The sequence below is a fragment of the Amblyraja radiata genome, chromosome 4, assembly GCF_010909765.2.
Source record: "Amblyraja radiata isolate CabotCenter1 chromosome 4, sAmbRad1.1.pri, whole genome shotgun sequence".
Classification (NCBI taxonomy): Eukaryota; Metazoa; Chordata; class Chondrichthyes; order Rajiformes; family Rajidae; genus Amblyraja; species Amblyraja radiata.
The window spans coordinates 109,560,581-109,578,009 of NC_045959.1; the positions used below are offsets into that span (position 1 = coordinate 109,560,581).

Sequence of the window (17,429 nt, forward strand, 5' to 3'; positions counted from 1 at the left end):
CTGCCAATACCCTTGTGAAGCAAGTTGAAATGCCATACTATGTTGCATTAAGCTATTTCTACTTGTAAATTGTTGACTTAAATACATGGGATGCTGTGAACTAATTTAAAGGATTGTTAAATATGTGATGGGTGTATGGGAGCAAGTCGAGGCAGAGTGGAGGTGAGGTGATGATGCCATGGATTCAACCATCTCTGGTTTATCGCCTTGCATGTACATTAGACAGAGGTTTGTAGACACCAGACTTTAAAGAGTTCTTATTACTACTGTAGCATTGGTTTTTGTTTATTGATGTCACTCATGTGTATGAGATACTGTGAAAAGCCGTGCACAAGTACCCCAGATAGTGCAAAGTGAAAGAGGTGGTGAGGGGGTGAGGAAAAAACTGTTCCTGAATCTGGTCGCATCGCTTGCAAGCTTTCGTATCTTCTGCCCAATGGAAGAGAGAAAAATAGGGAATGACCGGGTGAAAAAAAAAGGTCCCTCCTGTGGCATCATGAAGTGTAGATGGAGTTGATGGTGGGGAGTGTGATGGACTGGGCTGTTGCCAACCCAAGCTGTGATGCAACCAACAGTATGCTTTTGTGGTGCATCTGTAGAAGTTGGTAAGAGTCGTTGGAGTCATGCTGAACTTTCTGCGTCTTCCGAGTGCTTTCTTGACCACAGCTTCAATGTGGTTGGTCCATAACAAATTGCAGTATAAGAGTATTGAGATTTTTGGAACCAAAATGATTGAGTGGAGATGAGATGCAGGTAGGCCAAGAAATTATTGGACAGAGGAACAGCGAAAGAAACAAAACACAAAGTGCTGGAGGAACACAGCGGGTCAAGCAGCATCTCTGGAGAACCGGATAGATGGGCAAAATGGCTCTCTCCTCTTATATTCCTAGTATTTTACAGCTGTCACATGGAACGTCAAACTTCTCATTAAGATAAGAGATTGGTGGCCTTGGATTTGCAGTTCTCCGAATGCCTGACTGAGATAAAGTCTGAAGATGACTTGTGAAGCAGATTTCAACATCTTATTTGCAGACATTTCTGAAGCTTTTTTTAATGTCTTATTTGGAAGTGTTCACACATTTTATGATTTCCTGATGTAAATTAGCAGTTGTTGAGCTGGTAGCTAGTGCAATTTTCTCCAAGTTTCACAATAGTTGCCATCAAAAGATGATGGGTTCAGTCCCCTTCCAGGTTCCGGACGTGACTCCACGTGCCACAGATGGCGGTGGAGGACAAGTCATTGAATATTATTAAAGCGGAGAGTGACAGGTTCATGATTAGTAAGGGTGTCAAAGATTCAGGGGAGAAGGCAGGAGAATGGGGTTGAGAGGGAAAGATAGATCAGCCATGATTGAGTGGTGGAGTAGACTCGATGGGCCGAATGGGTCTAATTCTGCTGCTATGACATATGAACATGAAGAAACATAGAAACATAAAAAATAGGTGCAGGAGGAGGCCATTCGGCCCTTCGAGCCAGCACCGCCATTCATTGCGATCATGGCTGATCGTCCCCAATCAATAACCCGTGCCTGCCTTCTCCCCATATCCCTTGATTCCACTAGCCCCCAGAGTTCTATCTAACTGTATCTAAAAGAAGGAGCATTGAACTTATACACTTCTCTTTGACTGATATTACCGCGGTTTGATGGAGCAGCTCCACTCTGTGTCAGTGGGTTTCACTCCACAGAAACACAAAATGCAACGTTGTACAATGGGAGGGGCAGTACTGAGGGAGCGCAGCACTGTGGGAGGGGTGGGACTGAGGGAGCACCGCACTGTTGGAGGGGTGGGACTGAGGGAACGCCGCACTGTGGGAGGGGTGGGACTGAGGGAGCACCACACTGTGGGAGGGACAGTACTGAGGGAGCACCACACTGTGGGAGGGGTGGGACTGAGGGAACGCCGCACTGTGGGAGGGGTGGGACTGAGGGAGCACCGCACTGTGGGAGGGGTGGGACTGAGGGAACGCTGCACTGTGGGAGGGGTGGGACTGAGGGAACGCCGCACTGTGGGAGGGACAGTACTGAGGGAGCGCCGCACTGTGGGAGGGACAGTACTGAGGGAGCACCGCACTGTGGGAGGGGCAGTGCTGCAGGAGTGTCACAGTGTTGGGTGGAGGCGGGGATCAGCACTGGGGAGGCACTGCTGTGCTACAGTGCGGTACAGTGCTGCGCTGTCAGGGAGGGGGAAGACATTATTTACAGAGCGTTCATTGTTGGTTTGGTGTGGGGCTGAGGGAATTCCACATTGTTGGGAAAAACACTGCAGTGATTGAAGCCATGCCCTCTCACATATGTAAACGAAGACCGTCTCAGAGAAGAGCAGAGGAACTTTCCCGGTGATCTGGTAAATATTTACCTTTTATGACAGACACCATTTTAAATTAGATTAACTGATCGTTAAGACACTCCTCTTTGTGGGGCCTTGTGCACAAAATAGCTGATGTGATTCCCATGTTAGCTCAGTACATGGATTGAGGTTGTGAAAGACTCCACATAAATACACGTCCTATTGGGGATCCTGCAAATAGTTTCAGAAAGCTGTTGGGAGTGATCCCAATGTTTGGGAATGTTTGTGGGAAGCGAGCGAAGTCAGTCAGCTTGCTGAGTAGGTGTGTACCAAACCAATGACTGCATACTGTGGTGGTTCCAACCGTGAGTCATCTAGCACGGAAACAGGCACTTCAGCCCCACCCATCCATGCTGACAAAGATGCCTCATCTAAGGCATCTTTGCCTTAGATGAGGCATCCCATTTGCCCACGTTTGGCCCAAATCCCTCTAAATCTTTCCTATCTACGTACCGGTCTAACTTCTTCATTCATTCTCACCACCCTCTGAGTGAAAAAGTTGCTTCTCAGGTTCCTAATCATTCCCCTCTCACCTTAATCTTATGCCCTCTAGTTCTTGAATTCTCTAGGTGGAAAAAAAGACACTGCATTCACCGTATCCATCCCCCTCGAGATTTTATACACCTCTATAAGATCAACCCTCAGCCTCCTGCACTTCAAGAAATAAAGTTCCAACCTCCCCCTATAGCTCAGGCTCTCTGGTCCTGGAAACATCATTGTAAATCGTCTCTGATTCCCAGCTTTATGGCATCTTTCCTAATGGGCCTGTCCCACTTAGGCGATTTTTTAGGCGACTGCAGGAGACTATGCAGTCGCCACATGTTCGCGGGTGGTTGCCGGGGAGTCGCCTTCATGGTCGTGAGGAGTTCCCGCATTCTGGGAACTAGTCGCGGCCTCATTATAGTCGCCACAAATTTTTCAACATGTTGAAAAATTAGCGGACCCAGAATGAAGCCGCCATGGAGAGTAGCGAGAATTCTCGTGCCGTAGGTGGGTCGCCAGGAGGTCCTAGTGGGTTGCCACGAAGTCGAAGGTTCTCTTAGGTTGTAGCCGGAGCTGACCGGTGAATTTCATTGGCTCATTGGGAAAAAGAACGTAAGCAGTAGTTTTCAGAACCAAGGATAACCGACCGGTAATGTTAAATATCCGCCGAGCTTCACAGCCGTGTATCTCTGGCTTCTTAAAAGTTGTCTCCACTCCTTCTCCCCTCTTCCACCACACTGTGCTTTAACCATCTTAATTACAGCGCCAACCTTCCTGTTCATCACGGTGTGTGTCTGTATCACCTTGGCCTTGCACCGTGTGAATTTCACTCTGACAGCGCTCCCCCCCGCTTGCCATGTCCCCCGCCTGCATAACGGTTTGATGAAGGAAGCAATGTGTGTCTGTGCGTGTGTCTCTGTGTGTGTGTGGTGTTCCACTCTGACAGTCGTCTGAAAAATCGCCTAAGTGGGACAGGCCCATAACTGAACAGAATACTCCAAGTGCGGCCTCTTCAATGTCTCGTGCAATTGTAGCATAACCTCTGAGGAAGGGTCTCAACCCGAAAAATCACCAATTCCTTTTCTCCAGAGATGCTGCCTGTCCCGCTGAGTTACCCCAGCTTTTCGTGTCTATCTCTCAATTTCTATACTCAGTTCCCTGATGGATGAATGCCAGCATGCCAAAAGCCTCCTTCACCACCCTATCTACCTGCAATGCCACTTTCAGGGACTATGTACTTGTAGGCCCTGTGAGGTGAAAGGTTTCTATGCTTGGAGCTCTAGACTAGATCATTGATCTGAGGCCACTAGCCATGCATTGGTCCCTCTGGGAAATACCACCAACTGTTGGCGAAGTTAGAAGTGAGAAATGAAAATACATGGTGGAAGTGAAAGTGAAATTTGAAGCAATGCGCAACGATGAATCATTTTCCAGCATCCACAATGCATTATTGATTGTCATTAATCCGACAATTTGACTGAGCAAAACACAGAGTGCTGGAGTAACTCAGCGGGTCAGGCAGCATCTGTGAATTAAATGGACAGGCGATGTTTCGGGTCAGGGTCCTTCTGCAGACTAAAGAAGGGTTTCGGCCCGAAACGTTGCCTATTTCCTTTGCTCTATAGATGCTGCTGCACCCACTGAGTTTCTCCAGTATTGTTGTGTACCTCCTTCTGCAGACTGATTGGCTGACAATGACAGTAAAGATGCCATCAGCCACTGGTCCGTCAATAGCCAACAACACTGTTTCTAGACATTTAAACTAAGTGGGCAGCTGCCGATGGAATTAACTTTTATTCTGGCGTTGTTGTATCCTAAATAACTCAGAGAACCTGGGCCTCGTTGGCAATGTCGGTGTTTTTTCCCATCCAGTGGACACTGGACCCACTGTTAGGTGATGTGGGAGCATATTCAGTGCCGACGTTGGCAGCGATACCTGCCTCACAAGAATGAATAGGCAACAGAGGTTATTGGAAGTAAAGGACTGCGTGGTCACAAGCACAAGACACAGATCAAACAACAAAGCAGCCACAAGACACTGCAGATGCTGGAATCTGGAGCAAAACACAAACTGCCTTTAGCTTTTATGAGAAAGGACAAAGCTAGCCTGCAAGTTAAAGTCCTGAATTGGGACAGGACACATTTCACCGGTAACTGACAGGAGCTTGCAAAAGTTGATTGTAGTGGAATGTTTGTAAAGCAAAGGCATTTGTAATAAGTGGGAGGCTTTTAAAAGAGAGATAGTGATAGTTCAAGGTCTGCATGTTCTTGGTGCAGTAAAGGGCAAGACTGGCAGGAGTAAGGAATCCTGCATAATAAGAGATGTTAAGCTCAAAAGAAAGGAGACATGGGTCAGATACAGGCTGTTGGGATCGTGTATGCCTGGGGCATTATAGTGATTACAGGAGTATATTGTAGAAGGAAATCAGGAGTGCAACAAGAGAGCATTAGATAGATTTGGCAAAGAGTAAGGAAAGTTCAAACAGATTTTATGTTTTATCAATGGAAAAAGCCCAAGAAGGGAGAGAATAGAGAACCTTAAACACCAAAGTGGACATCTATGTGTGGAACTGCAGGAGATCGGCAAGGTCCTCGATTAATATTTATCCACTGTCTTTACCGTGAAGACAGGGGTACATGGGACAGTTAATGGAAATATCTTAAGGACAGTCCGTATTGCAGTCGAAGACATGCGCTGGATGTCCTAAAGTGTGTGATGGTAGTCAAATCTCCCGGGCCTGATCAGGTGTATCTGTGGGAAGCAAGAGAAGAACTTGCAGGAGCCTTGACAAAGACGTATGCATCATCGTGAGGGGTCGGAGGACTGGAATGTGGCTAATGCTGTGTCTTTATATCAGACAGGCTGCAAAGAAAAGCCTGGGAACTATAGACCAAGTTTAACAATAAGTCATGGCTAAAGATAGACACATGTTAGGAGCTGGAGTAACTCAGGGGGTCAGGCAGCATCTCTGGAGAAAAGGATAGGTAACGTTTCGGGTTGAGACCCTTCTTCAGACTGTGAGTCAGGGGAGAGGGAAGTGAGAGATTTAGACAATGATATAGAGAGATATAGAACAAATGAATGAAAGATATGCAAAAAAAACGATGGTAAAGGAACCAGGCCATTGTTGGCTGTGATGAAAACGAGTTACATAGAACATAGAAACATAGAACATAGGTGCAGGAGTAGGCCATTCGGCCCTTCGAGCCTGCACCGCCATTCAATATGATCATGGCTGATCATCCAACTCAGTATCCCGTACCTGCCTTCTCTCCATACCCCCGATCCCTTTAGCCACAAGGGCCACATCTAACTCCCTCTTAAATATAGCCAATGAACTGGCCTCAACTACCTTCTGTGGCAGAGAGTTCCAGAGATTCACCACTCTCTGTGTGAAAAATGTTTTTCTCATCTCGGTCCTAAAGGATTTCCCCTCTATCCTTAAGTTGTGACCCCTTGTCCTGGACTTCCCCAACATCAGGAACAATCTTCCTGCATCTAGCCTGTCCAACCCCTTAAGAATTTTGTAAGTTTCTGTAAGATCCCCCCTCAATCTCCTAAATTCTAGCGAGTATAAGCCAAGTCTATCCAGTCTTTCCTCATATGAAAGTCCTGACATCCCAGGAATCAGTCTGGTGAACCTTCTCTGCACTCCCTCTATGGCAATAATGTCCTTCCTCAGATTTGGAGACCAAAACTGTACGCAATACTCCAGGTGTGGTCTCACCAAGACAATGTTACCGACAATGAAACTCACCAGGAAGACAGTGAAACTAGCATAACAACTTGGGTGGGGGAGGGACGAAGAGGGGGTGCAAAGGTTACTTGAAGTTAGAACATTAATATTTATACCGCTGGGTTGTAAGCTGCCCAAGCGAAATATGAAGTGCTGTTCCTCCAATTTGTGTTTGGCCTCACTCTGACGATGGAGGAGGCCAAGGACAGAAAGGTCAGTGTGGGAATGGGAAGGGGAGTTAAAGTGTTTGGCAACCGGGAGATCAGGTAGGCCCAGGTGGACTGAGCGATGCTGTTCAGCGAAATGATTGCCCAGTCAACGTTTGGTCTCGCCGATATCCCCACCTGGAGCAACGGATGCAGTAGATGAGGTTGGAAGAGGTGCAAGTGAACCTCTGCCTAGCCTGAAAGGACTGTCGGGGTCCCTGGGCAGAGTCGAGGGAGGAGGTATAGGGACAGGTGTCGCATCTCCTGTGGTTGTAGGGGAAAGTACCTGGGAAAGGGGTGGTTTGGGTGGGAAGGGATGAGTTAACCAGTGAGTTGTGGAGGGAGGGGGACTTTAGGAGGGGGAGGAGGAGGACTCAAGCAACGCCGATCACCATTAAGGGCACTGAGGTGGAGGTGGTCGCTAATCACAGGTACCTTGGGGTGCAGCTTGACAGTGAGCTGAACTGGAAGTGTCATATGGAGGCGGTGTACAGGAAGGGACAAAGCCGACTGTATTTTTTAAGGAGGCTGAGGTCTTTTAATATCTGCCAACCCCTACTGTGCAGTGTCTACCATTCAGTGGTGGCCAGTGCTCTGTTTTTTGCTGTGGCCTGTTGGGGAGATGGCGCCCGTATAGCGGATAAAAACAGATTGGACAAACTAATCAGGAAGGCCGGCTCAGTGGTCGGGGTTGAGCAACGAACGGTCCAGCAGGTGGCAGAGGCCAGAACACTAAATAAACTAGGTTCCATAATGACAAACCCCACTCACCCACTCCATGCCCTGAAGGTGATCAAGAGCAGCATCTTCAGTCAGAGGCTGATTGCACCAATGTGCAAAACGGAGAGATACAGGAAGTCCTGTTTACCAGCTGCTATAAGACTTTATAATGAGCATAAATAACTGCACTTTTTTTAAATTAATTGTATTTTAACTTGTATTTTAACGTATTTTAACTTGTTATGTATGAAAGCGTGGTGTTATGTTTGTCTTGAAGCTGTCGTGGCACTGTAATTTCCTGAAAAAGGATTATTAAAGGAATAATCAAATCAATCGAATGTTCTCTGTGGAAGGTGAAAAGGGGCGGAGATGGGAAGATGTGACTAGTGGTGGGATCGTGTTGGAGGTGGCGAAGATGTCGGAGGTTTATGTGCTCTATGCAACATCTGATGGGGTGAAAGGTAAGGACTGGGGGGCTCTGTCCCTGGTGCGACTGGGGGAAGTGGGAGCAAGAGTGGAGTTGCGGGGTAGCAAGGAGGGCCTCATCTCTGATGGATGATGGGAACCCCCGTTCCCTAAAGAATGAGGACATCTCGAATGTCCTGGTATGGAACACCTCATCATGGGTGTAGATGGGGCTGAAGAAGGGTCTCTACCCAAAACGTCACCTATTCCTTTTCTCCAGAGATGCTGTATGGCCCGCTGAGTTACTCCACCTTTTTGCGCCTATCTTCGGTTTAAACCAGCATCTGCGGTTCCTTCCTATACAATAAGTCAAACCTGCTGAATTCTTCCAGCAGTTTTAGTTTATTTTAAACAGCAAAGGTACAAGTGGGAGCAAGTGAGGGTTATATAATGGAACTGCCGGATAATGCAAGAAGATTTCAGACTTTCATATCAAGAAAGTGTTGGATTATTGAAGGTGAGCAACAGGTCTGCCTGTGTTGTGTGTGCTTTTAGCATTTGTCCTTCAGTAGGTCACATTACTGATAATTCGTTCAGCGTTTAATTGTTCACCAATACAAATTAATCAGTGGTAAAAGAACATTGATTTTATCAAAATATTCTGGGTAAGGCATTAAGTCGCAACAGAGATATGCAGCAGCCTCTGTGACCTTTTCAAATACGTTCCAATAAAAACACGTGTCAATCATTTCAAGATTGTAGCAATGTTCGAATTCCCAGGTTTAGTTCAGCCTCCTCTGCCTGAATGCTTGCAGCTCTGTCCTGCCCTTGTCAATGCCTCCTGGGCAATTCCAGTACCATCCTTCCAAGAGTCTTGTATTTCCTCGTGATGTCGAGAGAGGCTGTTCTGCCCATTGAGTCGAAGCTGGTTCTTGGAGAACTCTCATCAGTCATAGAGTCGTACAGCATGGAAACAAGCCCTTTGGCCCACCCCATACATACCAACCAAGATGCCCCATCTAACCTAGTCCCATTTGCCTGAATTTGGCCCATATCCCTCCCATCTTTTTCTATTCCTGTACCTGTTCAAATATCTTGTAAATGTTGTTATTGTTCCTGCCTCAACCGTTTCCTCTAGTAGCTGGTTCCATATACCCTCCTCCTTCAGTGATTAAAAAGTTGCCTCAGCTTTGAATCTTTTCCCTCTCAAATTAATCTATGTCCTCTGGTTCTCGATTCCCCTACTCTGGGTGTAAGACACTGTGCATTCATCCTATCTATTCCCCCTTATGATCTTATACACCTCCAAAAGATCACCCCTCAGCCTCCTGCGCCCTAAGGAATAAAGTCCTCACCTGCCCAACCTCTCTCTATAGCTCAGGCCCTCGAGTCCTGGCAACATCCATGTAAATCTTCTCTACCCTCTTTCCAACTTAATGACATCCTTCCTATAGCAGAGTGACCAAAACTGAACACAATACTCCACATGCGGCCTCACCAAATTCACTATCATAATGTCCCAACTTCTACGCTCAATAGCCAGTGATGAAAGCCAATGTTCCGAATACCATCTTGACCACCCTATTCACCTGTGATGTCAGATAGTGGCCTGATAACAGCGGGGAAGAAGCTGTTCCTGAATCTGATGGTACGTGGTTTCAACCTTTGTACCTTCTGCCCGACAGGAGAGGGGAGAAGAGGGATTGACTGGTGGTGTGAGTGGACCTTGATATTATTGGCTGCTTATCCGAGGCAGTGAGCAGTGTAGAGATTGAGTAATGGGGGTAAGGCTAGTGTGTATGATGGACTGGGCTGCATCCATAAACCAGCTTTGCTGCTGCACCTGTCTCCCATTCACTGCCCTTGCCTTCCGTGCTGACCCGGGTTGGCGGGTAGAAACCCATTAGAAGCTATTGATGGTTGGATAACACAGGAGTAGACAGGAGTCCAGACTTTCTGTGAAGTTGAAGAATGAAGATCTTCTTGTGAAGGTCTTGCACGGTGTTGCAGAGTGATGTTTCCGATTAGTCTGCTGATCTGTTGAAAAAAACAGTTGTTTTCCTAGACTGAGTGTTGGAGGATTTGTGGCTGTTTGTGTTCAACTGCAGAAGCGAGTGCCACAGGAGCTTATGTGGGGATTAGCGCAGTCCTCTCTCAATGACTGAGTCACTGCAAAGTTACAAACAGAAGAGCACGAAAGTTTGGGAGCTTAGACATTGACGTTTTATTTAACCAGCGATAAAAGGAGCTCTGGACTTGCTGTTAATCCTAGACTGAGAATGGAAAATGCTGTCAATAATCAGTGCATCACTCACATTGAAGGAGCACAGGCAGGTTTCCCACTTTAGGTCTGACTCAGTGTCTGATCCATTCATCTAGTTTGCTGGTGGCACCTGTCTTCTGTTTTTAGTTCTACAGAAAGTGGCGCAGCGGTCGAGTTGCTGCCTTACAGCGCCAGAGACCCGGGTTCCATCCTGACTACAGGTGTTTGTCTGTACAGAGTCTGTACGTCCTCGATGTGACCGCGTGGGTTTCCACCGGTTACTCCGGTTTCCTCCCACATCCCAAAGACATGCTGGTTTGTAGGTTAATTGGGCTCCGTAAATTGTCCCTCGGCTGAAGCTGTTTCCAGCTTCAGGTTCCTGGGGGTCAACATCTCCGATGACCTCTCTTGGACCCACAATACCTCAACTCTGGTCAAGAAGGCTCACCAGCGTCTCTTCTTCCTGAGGATACTAAAGAAGGTCCATCTGTCTCCTCAGATTCTGGTGAACTTCTACCGCTGCACCATCGAGAGCATCCTTACCAACTGTATCACAGTATGGTATGGCAACTGCTCTGTGTCTGACCGGAAAGCACTGCAGAGGGTGGTGAAAACTGCCCAACACATCACCGGTTCCTCATTCCCCTCTGTCCAAAGCAAGCGTTGTCTGCGGAGGGCGCTCAGCATCGTCAAGGACTGCTCTCACCCCAACCACAGACTGTTTACCCTCCTACCATCCGGGAGGCGCTACAGGTCTCTCCGTTGCCGGACCAGCAGGTCCAGGAACAGCTTCTTCCCGGCGGCTGTTACATTACTCAACAATGTACCTCGGTAACTGCCAATCACCACCCCCGGACACTCCTTCCACCAGGGAAAAAAAATTATAGCACTACTATGACTGTATGTACGTAAATATATTTATTTATTGCTCATATTCTATGTCGCTCTTCTAGGGAGATGCTAACTGCATTTCGTTGTCTCTGTACTGTACACTGCACAATGACAATAAAATTTGAATCTGAATCTGAGAATAGAACTAGTGTACAGGGTGATTGTTGGTCGGCGCGGACTTAGTGGGCCGAAGGGCCTGTTTCCACGCTATATCTCTAAACTAAACGAAAGAAGCGACCAGCAGGACCGTCACCGATATATGGATAGGAAAGGTTCAGAGGGCCTTGAGCCAAATGCAGGCCCTGATGATATCTTGATCGGCATGGACAAGTTGGGTGGAAGGACCTGTTTCTGTGCTCTATAATCGATGCTGAAATGTTTCCTCACACCACGGCGTCTTTATGCTCCGGTTGTAACACTTCATTTTGCACCTTTCACTGCGGTGGTGACACCGGGTGTAGATCGCACACTTACTGCCTTGCAGCTTGTCTACACATGCGCAGCTGGGAGGAGCCTTGCGGAAACCCAGCCTGGTTTAATTTCAGCACAGAAATTATTGGTTTATTTTGTCCTGCTGTATCTGAAGTTGTTGCCGTCAAAGCTCCGAGCTCTGTGCTGTCTGCAATTTCCTTCCACGGGGCGAATAACAAAGTTGTAGTCCGAGGCACGTAATCCGTGCGAGTCAGAACACGCTTGCACAGCCCTGAATCCTCTCCGATTCTTGGACTGAACGGCTGAAGCATGTGGAGGCAGCTGATTCGCACATTCCAGGCTGCCTTCCATAAAGGCAGATTCTCCCAGCAAAGCAATATTGGAACGCAGTAATCTATCGGCTCCTGTAACACGAGGGAGAGGCTGCTGGAGAGACCCCACTGACAGGAAGATGGCAGTGAGGGGCCGTCCACTGTACGATCACATCCAGCCTCAGGTTAGTCCCAGCTCACGGAGAGGCAGGAGAAGAAATACTTGATATTAATTCTGACATTCAGGCAGTGTTGCAGCAGATAGAGTCACTGCCTCACAGAGCCAGAGCCCCGGATTCCATCCTGACCTCGGGTGCTGTCTGTGTGGAGCTTGCAAGTTCTCCCTGTGACCGCGTGGGTTTCCTCCGGGTGCTCTGGTTTCCTCCCACATCCCAAAGAAGTGTGGGTTTGTAGGTTAATTGGCCTCTGTAAATTGCTTCTAATGTGTAGGGAGTGGATGGGAAAGTTGGGTAAGAGAGAACGTGTGCATGGTGATCGATGGTCACCGTAGACTTGGTGGGCCAAAGGGCCTAGTTCCATGCTGTCTCTTTCAATCATCATGGACTGTGATTGGTTTTACACTGCTGTGGTCTGGTTACCTACTATTACTGATATTAATTTATTGCATAAATTGGTTATCTTTATTGGTGCATTGTTGTGAAGCTGCAGCAAGTAAGAATTCCATTGGTCTGTTGTCGGTACACATGGCAATTAAACACTCTTGACTCTCTTAAACTCTGATGTGAGGGAGACCTATTTCCCCGAGCAGAGAGGGCACTAGAGTCACCAAGTCATACAGCATGGAAGCAGGCTCTTCAGCCCAGCTTGCCCATGCCGACCAACATGCGCTATTCCCACCTGCCTGCGCTTGGCCCACATCCCTCTAATCCTATTGTATCCATAGGGTCCACATCACTAATGAGAGAATTTAAAGCACTTGATTGAAGAATGAAAAGAATTGAAGAGATTTATTTCCACCCAAAGAGTGATGGGTGCTAGATGTTTGGTTCCATTGCATCATGCTCTTTGTGTCTTAGTGCTCTTAGTGCCCATCCCAGAGCTCAGTCCACAATGTGTCACTGGGTGCACAAGCCTCAGCATTTCTAAAGTATCTGGATATACAGTTGGTGTGAAGTGTCTTAACTAACAGGGTGATGGATGAGAACTTTGAGGTGGAACCAGTACAACGCGATGGGATGAATGGCAGGTTGTTTTGGTATGGTTGATTCATTAATGCCATTATTGTAATTATTATTAAGGTAGTGGGATAACATAGAACTAGGGTGAATGGGTGATCGATGGTCGGGATGGGTTGTTTCCATGCTGTATCGCCAAGAACTAAAAATAATGTACAGTGAAAAAACTTTCTTTGCATGCTACCCAGTCAAATCATACTGTACATGAGTATAATGAACCCACACACGTACAACAGGTAGTCAAAGAGAATTACCAGAGTGCAGAGTATAATTTTACAGCATGACAGATACAGAGAAAGTGCAGTTTAAAAAAGTGCAAGGGAAACAACGAGGCAGGGTGGGAGATCGGGACTACACCCTTCGAGGATAATTTAACGGTCTAATAACAACAGGGCAGAAGCTGTTCCTGAATCTGGTAGTGCGTGCATCCAAGCTTTTGTATCTTTTGCCCTATGGGAGAGGTTAGATGAGGGAATGACTGAGGGTGGGGGGAATTGTTGATAAAGGTTCCACAAACAGCACTACAATAACTGACGTTTATAAAGCATTTGTGAGACATGAGAAACTGCAGATACTAGAATTTTGAGCAAAATGACAAACTGCCGGAGGAACTCGGCAGATCAGGTGGCATCTGGGGGGGGGGTGGGAAATCTAGGACATGTTGGGTCAGGGCTTCTCTTCAGTATGTAGAGGGGTCCTGACCAAAACATCATCTGTCCATTTCCTCTGCAGATGTTGCCTGACCCGCTGAGTTCTTCCAGCACTTTATTCCTGACTGACGCATTTGAGGTATTGATTGAGGGTTGGCCAGATCATGGCTCCTCAGAATCTGCAGAGCGTGGGTTTATAGTCACAACTCAGGTCATCTGTAGTGAGACTTGATCCTCACGGGGGGGGGGGGGGGGGGGGGGGGTGGTCTTCCCACAGGACATTAGAAGCAACTATCCTACCGGACGGGTGAAACTCACTGGTTCTGTGCTGGAGATTCCGTGTATTTCGTCAGGGTAATTTTATTTTAGCATACGTAATTTGTCAGCAATGTTTTGCCTGAAGCACTTGGTTGTTTTCAGTGAGACTAGAGGTGTGGTGGTTAGTGTCAGTTTGGGAAGCCTTTCTCAAGGAGTCTTACAATGGAGAATTTGTTGCCACATCTTTGTATTCAAAGGCATTTCACACCTGGCCCGCTGGGTTTTTCCAGCGCTTTATTGCTGACTGCCGCATTTGAGGTATTGATTGAGTTTCCGTGTATTTCGTCAATGTAATTTTATTTTAGCATTGTGGTGGGGGCCTCGGGGTGGAGGCTTTTAAATGGCCGACGAATGCACAAGAAGGAACCTGCTGCTCTCCAATGACGTACAGGTTTGCACAGAGCTGTTTACCCAGGGTTGGGGAATCAAGAACCGGAGGGCATTGGTTTCAGATGAGAGGGAAAAGATTTATTCGGAACCTGGGTGGCACCATTTTTTGATGCTAGCATTTAGTTGGAGCGGACTAGAATATAAAAGCAAGGTTGTAGTGCTGAGTAAGGCACTGGTCAGACCGCACTGTGAGCGGTTTTGGGCCCCATATCTGAGGAAGGATGTGGAGACGGTCCAGAGGAGGTTTACAAGAATAATCCCAGGACTGATTGGGATAACATATGATGAGAGTTTGACGGCACTGGGCCTGTACTCGCTGGAGTTGAGAAGGATGAGGGGGGCCTCGTTGAAACTTAGTGAATGGCCTGGATAGAGAGGACGTGGACAGGATGTTTCTATTAGTGGGAGAATTTAGGACCAGAGGCCATAGCCTCAGAGTACAAGGCCGTACTTTTGGAAAGGAGATAACTAGGAATTTATCAAGTGAGAGGGTGGTGAATCTGTGGAATTCATTGCTACCGATGGCTGTGGAGGCCGTCAATGGATATTTTTAAGGCTGAGATTGACAGACTCTTGATTAGTACGGGTGTCGGGTGTTATGGGGAGAAGGCAGGAGAATGGGGTTGAGAGGGAAAGATAGATCAGCCACGATTGCATGCACCGAGAACATATGAACATTTTCACACAGAGGGTGGTGAGTATATGTAACGAGCTGCTAGAGGAGGTAGTTGAGGCAGGTACAATAACAACATTTAAAAGACACTTGGACATGTACACAGATAGAAAAGGTTTAGAGGAATATGGGCCAAATGGGACGAGCTTTGATGGGACATCTTGGATGAGTTGGGCCGAAGGGCCTGTATTCAAGGTCCATGACTCTATGGCAATATTGGAAACACTTGGCAGCAAAACATGAAGTGCTACAGGAACTCAGCGGGGCAGACAGCAACTGTGGAAGGAATGGACCCTGATGGAGATGGGGGATGGGGGGGGGGGGGGGGGGGAAGAAAGCTGGAAAAGAGCTGTGTCGGATGGACAAAGCCTGGCAAGTCAGATTCAGATTCAGATTCAGATTCAATTTTAATTGTCATTGTCAGTGTACAGTACAGAGACAACGAAATGCATTTAGCATCTCTCTGGAAGAGCGACATAGCAAATGATTTAAATAAATAATAATAAGTGATAATAAGTGTCCGGGGGTTGGGGGGGTGATTGGCAGTCACCGAGGTACGTTGTTGAGTAGAGTGACAGCCGCCGGGAAGAAGCTGTTCCTGGACCTGCTGGTTCGGCAACGGAGAGACCTGTAGCGCCTCCCGGATGGTAGGAGGGTAAACAGTCCATGGTTGGGGTGAGAGCAGTCCTTGGCGATGCTGAGCGCCCTCCGCAGATAACGCTTGCTTTGGACAGACTCAATGGAGGGGAGCGAGGAACCGGTGATGCGTTGGGCAATTTTCACCACCCTCTGCAATGCCTTCCGGTCGGAGACAGAGCAGTTGCCATACCATACTGTGATGCAGTTGGTAAGGATGCTCTCGATGGTGCAGCGGTAGAAGTTCACCAGGATCTGAGGAGACAGATGGACCTTCTTCAGTCTCCTCAGGAAGAAGAGACGCTGGTGAGCCTTCTTGATCAGAGTTGAGGTATTGTGGGTCCAAGAGAGGTCATCGGAGATGTTGACTCCCAGGAACCTGAAGCTAGAAACACGTTCCACCTCCGTCCCGTTAATGTGGATGGGGGTGTGCGTGCCGCCCCTGGACTTCCTGAAGTCTACAATGAGCTCCTTGGTCTTCTTGGAGTTAAGGGCCATTTGTTAAGTGATTGGTAAGGGGGAGTTAAGTGATTGGTAAGGGGGAGGTGATTGGCAGATGGGTGGAGTAAGTGACAGGCCGGAGATGAAAAGGAGTCAAACAGCTGTTGGATAAGGAGTGAAGAGAAGGGGGGAGAGATATGGATGGAAGAGGACGGGAGAGGGGAAAGAAAAGAGAAAATGGTGTTGATGGGAGTTGAGTGCACGCATTCGGAAAAGATGCAGGGCGACTGAGATGAGATGGTGGGAGAAATATGTGTGCGCTAGCAGGCGGACAGGGAAAAGAGAGGCGGGTGAGAGGGGTATTACTTGAAATTGAAGAATTCAACATTGGGTTGTTAGCTACTCAAGTGCAATATGAGGTGCTGTGCCTCCAGTCTGTGTGGGGCCTCACTCTGGCGATGGAGGAGGCCCGGGATTGAAAAGTAATTATGGGAATGGGAAGGGGAGTTAAAATGGTTAGCCACCAGGAGATCCAGCAGCCCTTGGCAATAGTTGGCAGGTCAGGTAACAGGCAACCTTTTCTACATAGAGAATGATTGGTATATGAAACGAGCTGCCAGCGGATGTAGTTGAAGCAGTATAATGACAACAGTTAAAGGACAATTGGACAGGCACATGTATAAGAAAGGTTTAGAGGTACAGGGGATAAATTTAAATGAAGCACGTTGGTTGACATGATGGTCCAGTTTCCGTGCTCTGACTGTGTATGTCTGTGCCTCCTTCAATCTTGGCATTTGACTGGCCTCTATTGCTGAATCTCTCCTCTTGTGTCAGTACCAATTACACCGTAGTGTGGCACAGTGTGTGTCACCCTAAATTAAAGGCATCGAGTAATTACAGCTTGTTCTTGCTGCAGTTACCTTATAGGTGAAAGTTGTGATTTTCTTCTTGATTTCTGCAAGTTAAGGTGAATGAAGTTATATTTTTGCAGCATCTGTCAGGTCCTCAAACCTCCCGCAGTGCATCGCACGCAGACAAGTGCCATCAGTCATTGAATCACACAGCACAGAAACAGGCCCTTCGGCCTAACTCACCCTTGCTGACTGATGCAAATCATGAACAGGAACTAGTGTGTTTTGGGACAGACCTTCAGAGTGTGGGGCCTGGCGATTGGGACAACAGCAGTGGTGGGCTGGAGAATGCCGAGAGATGTGAGTGTTGTCAGGCAGGAGGAGCTGAGCGAGGGAGGAGCAGGGCTACAGAGGGATGGAGAAGCACGTTGGCTTGTTGCCTGATTGGGGGCCAGTGTCGGCCAGAGAGCAGAGAGT

General features: G+C 47.6%; 1 protein-coding gene across 5 annotated transcripts in view; it reads left to right on the top strand.

Annotated features, from left to right (window-relative positions):
* The window catches only part of slc4a2 (solute carrier family 4 member 2), a 203,860-nt gene that overhangs the window by 96,369 nt on the left and 90,062 nt on the right, over positions 1-17,429 (top strand). Inside the window, exon 1 of one of the 5 annotated variants that reach the window (XM_033020210.1) lies at positions 11,651-11,982. The exons of the other annotated variants lie outside the window; for them this stretch is intronic. Within the exon in view, the coding sequence (XP_032876101.1) occupies positions 11,938-11,982 (45 nt within the window). The 5' untranslated portion in view covers positions 11,651-11,937. Of the gene's footprint in view, positions 1-11,650; positions 11,983-17,429 lie in introns of those variants that run through there. 5 annotated transcript variants of the gene reach the window in all.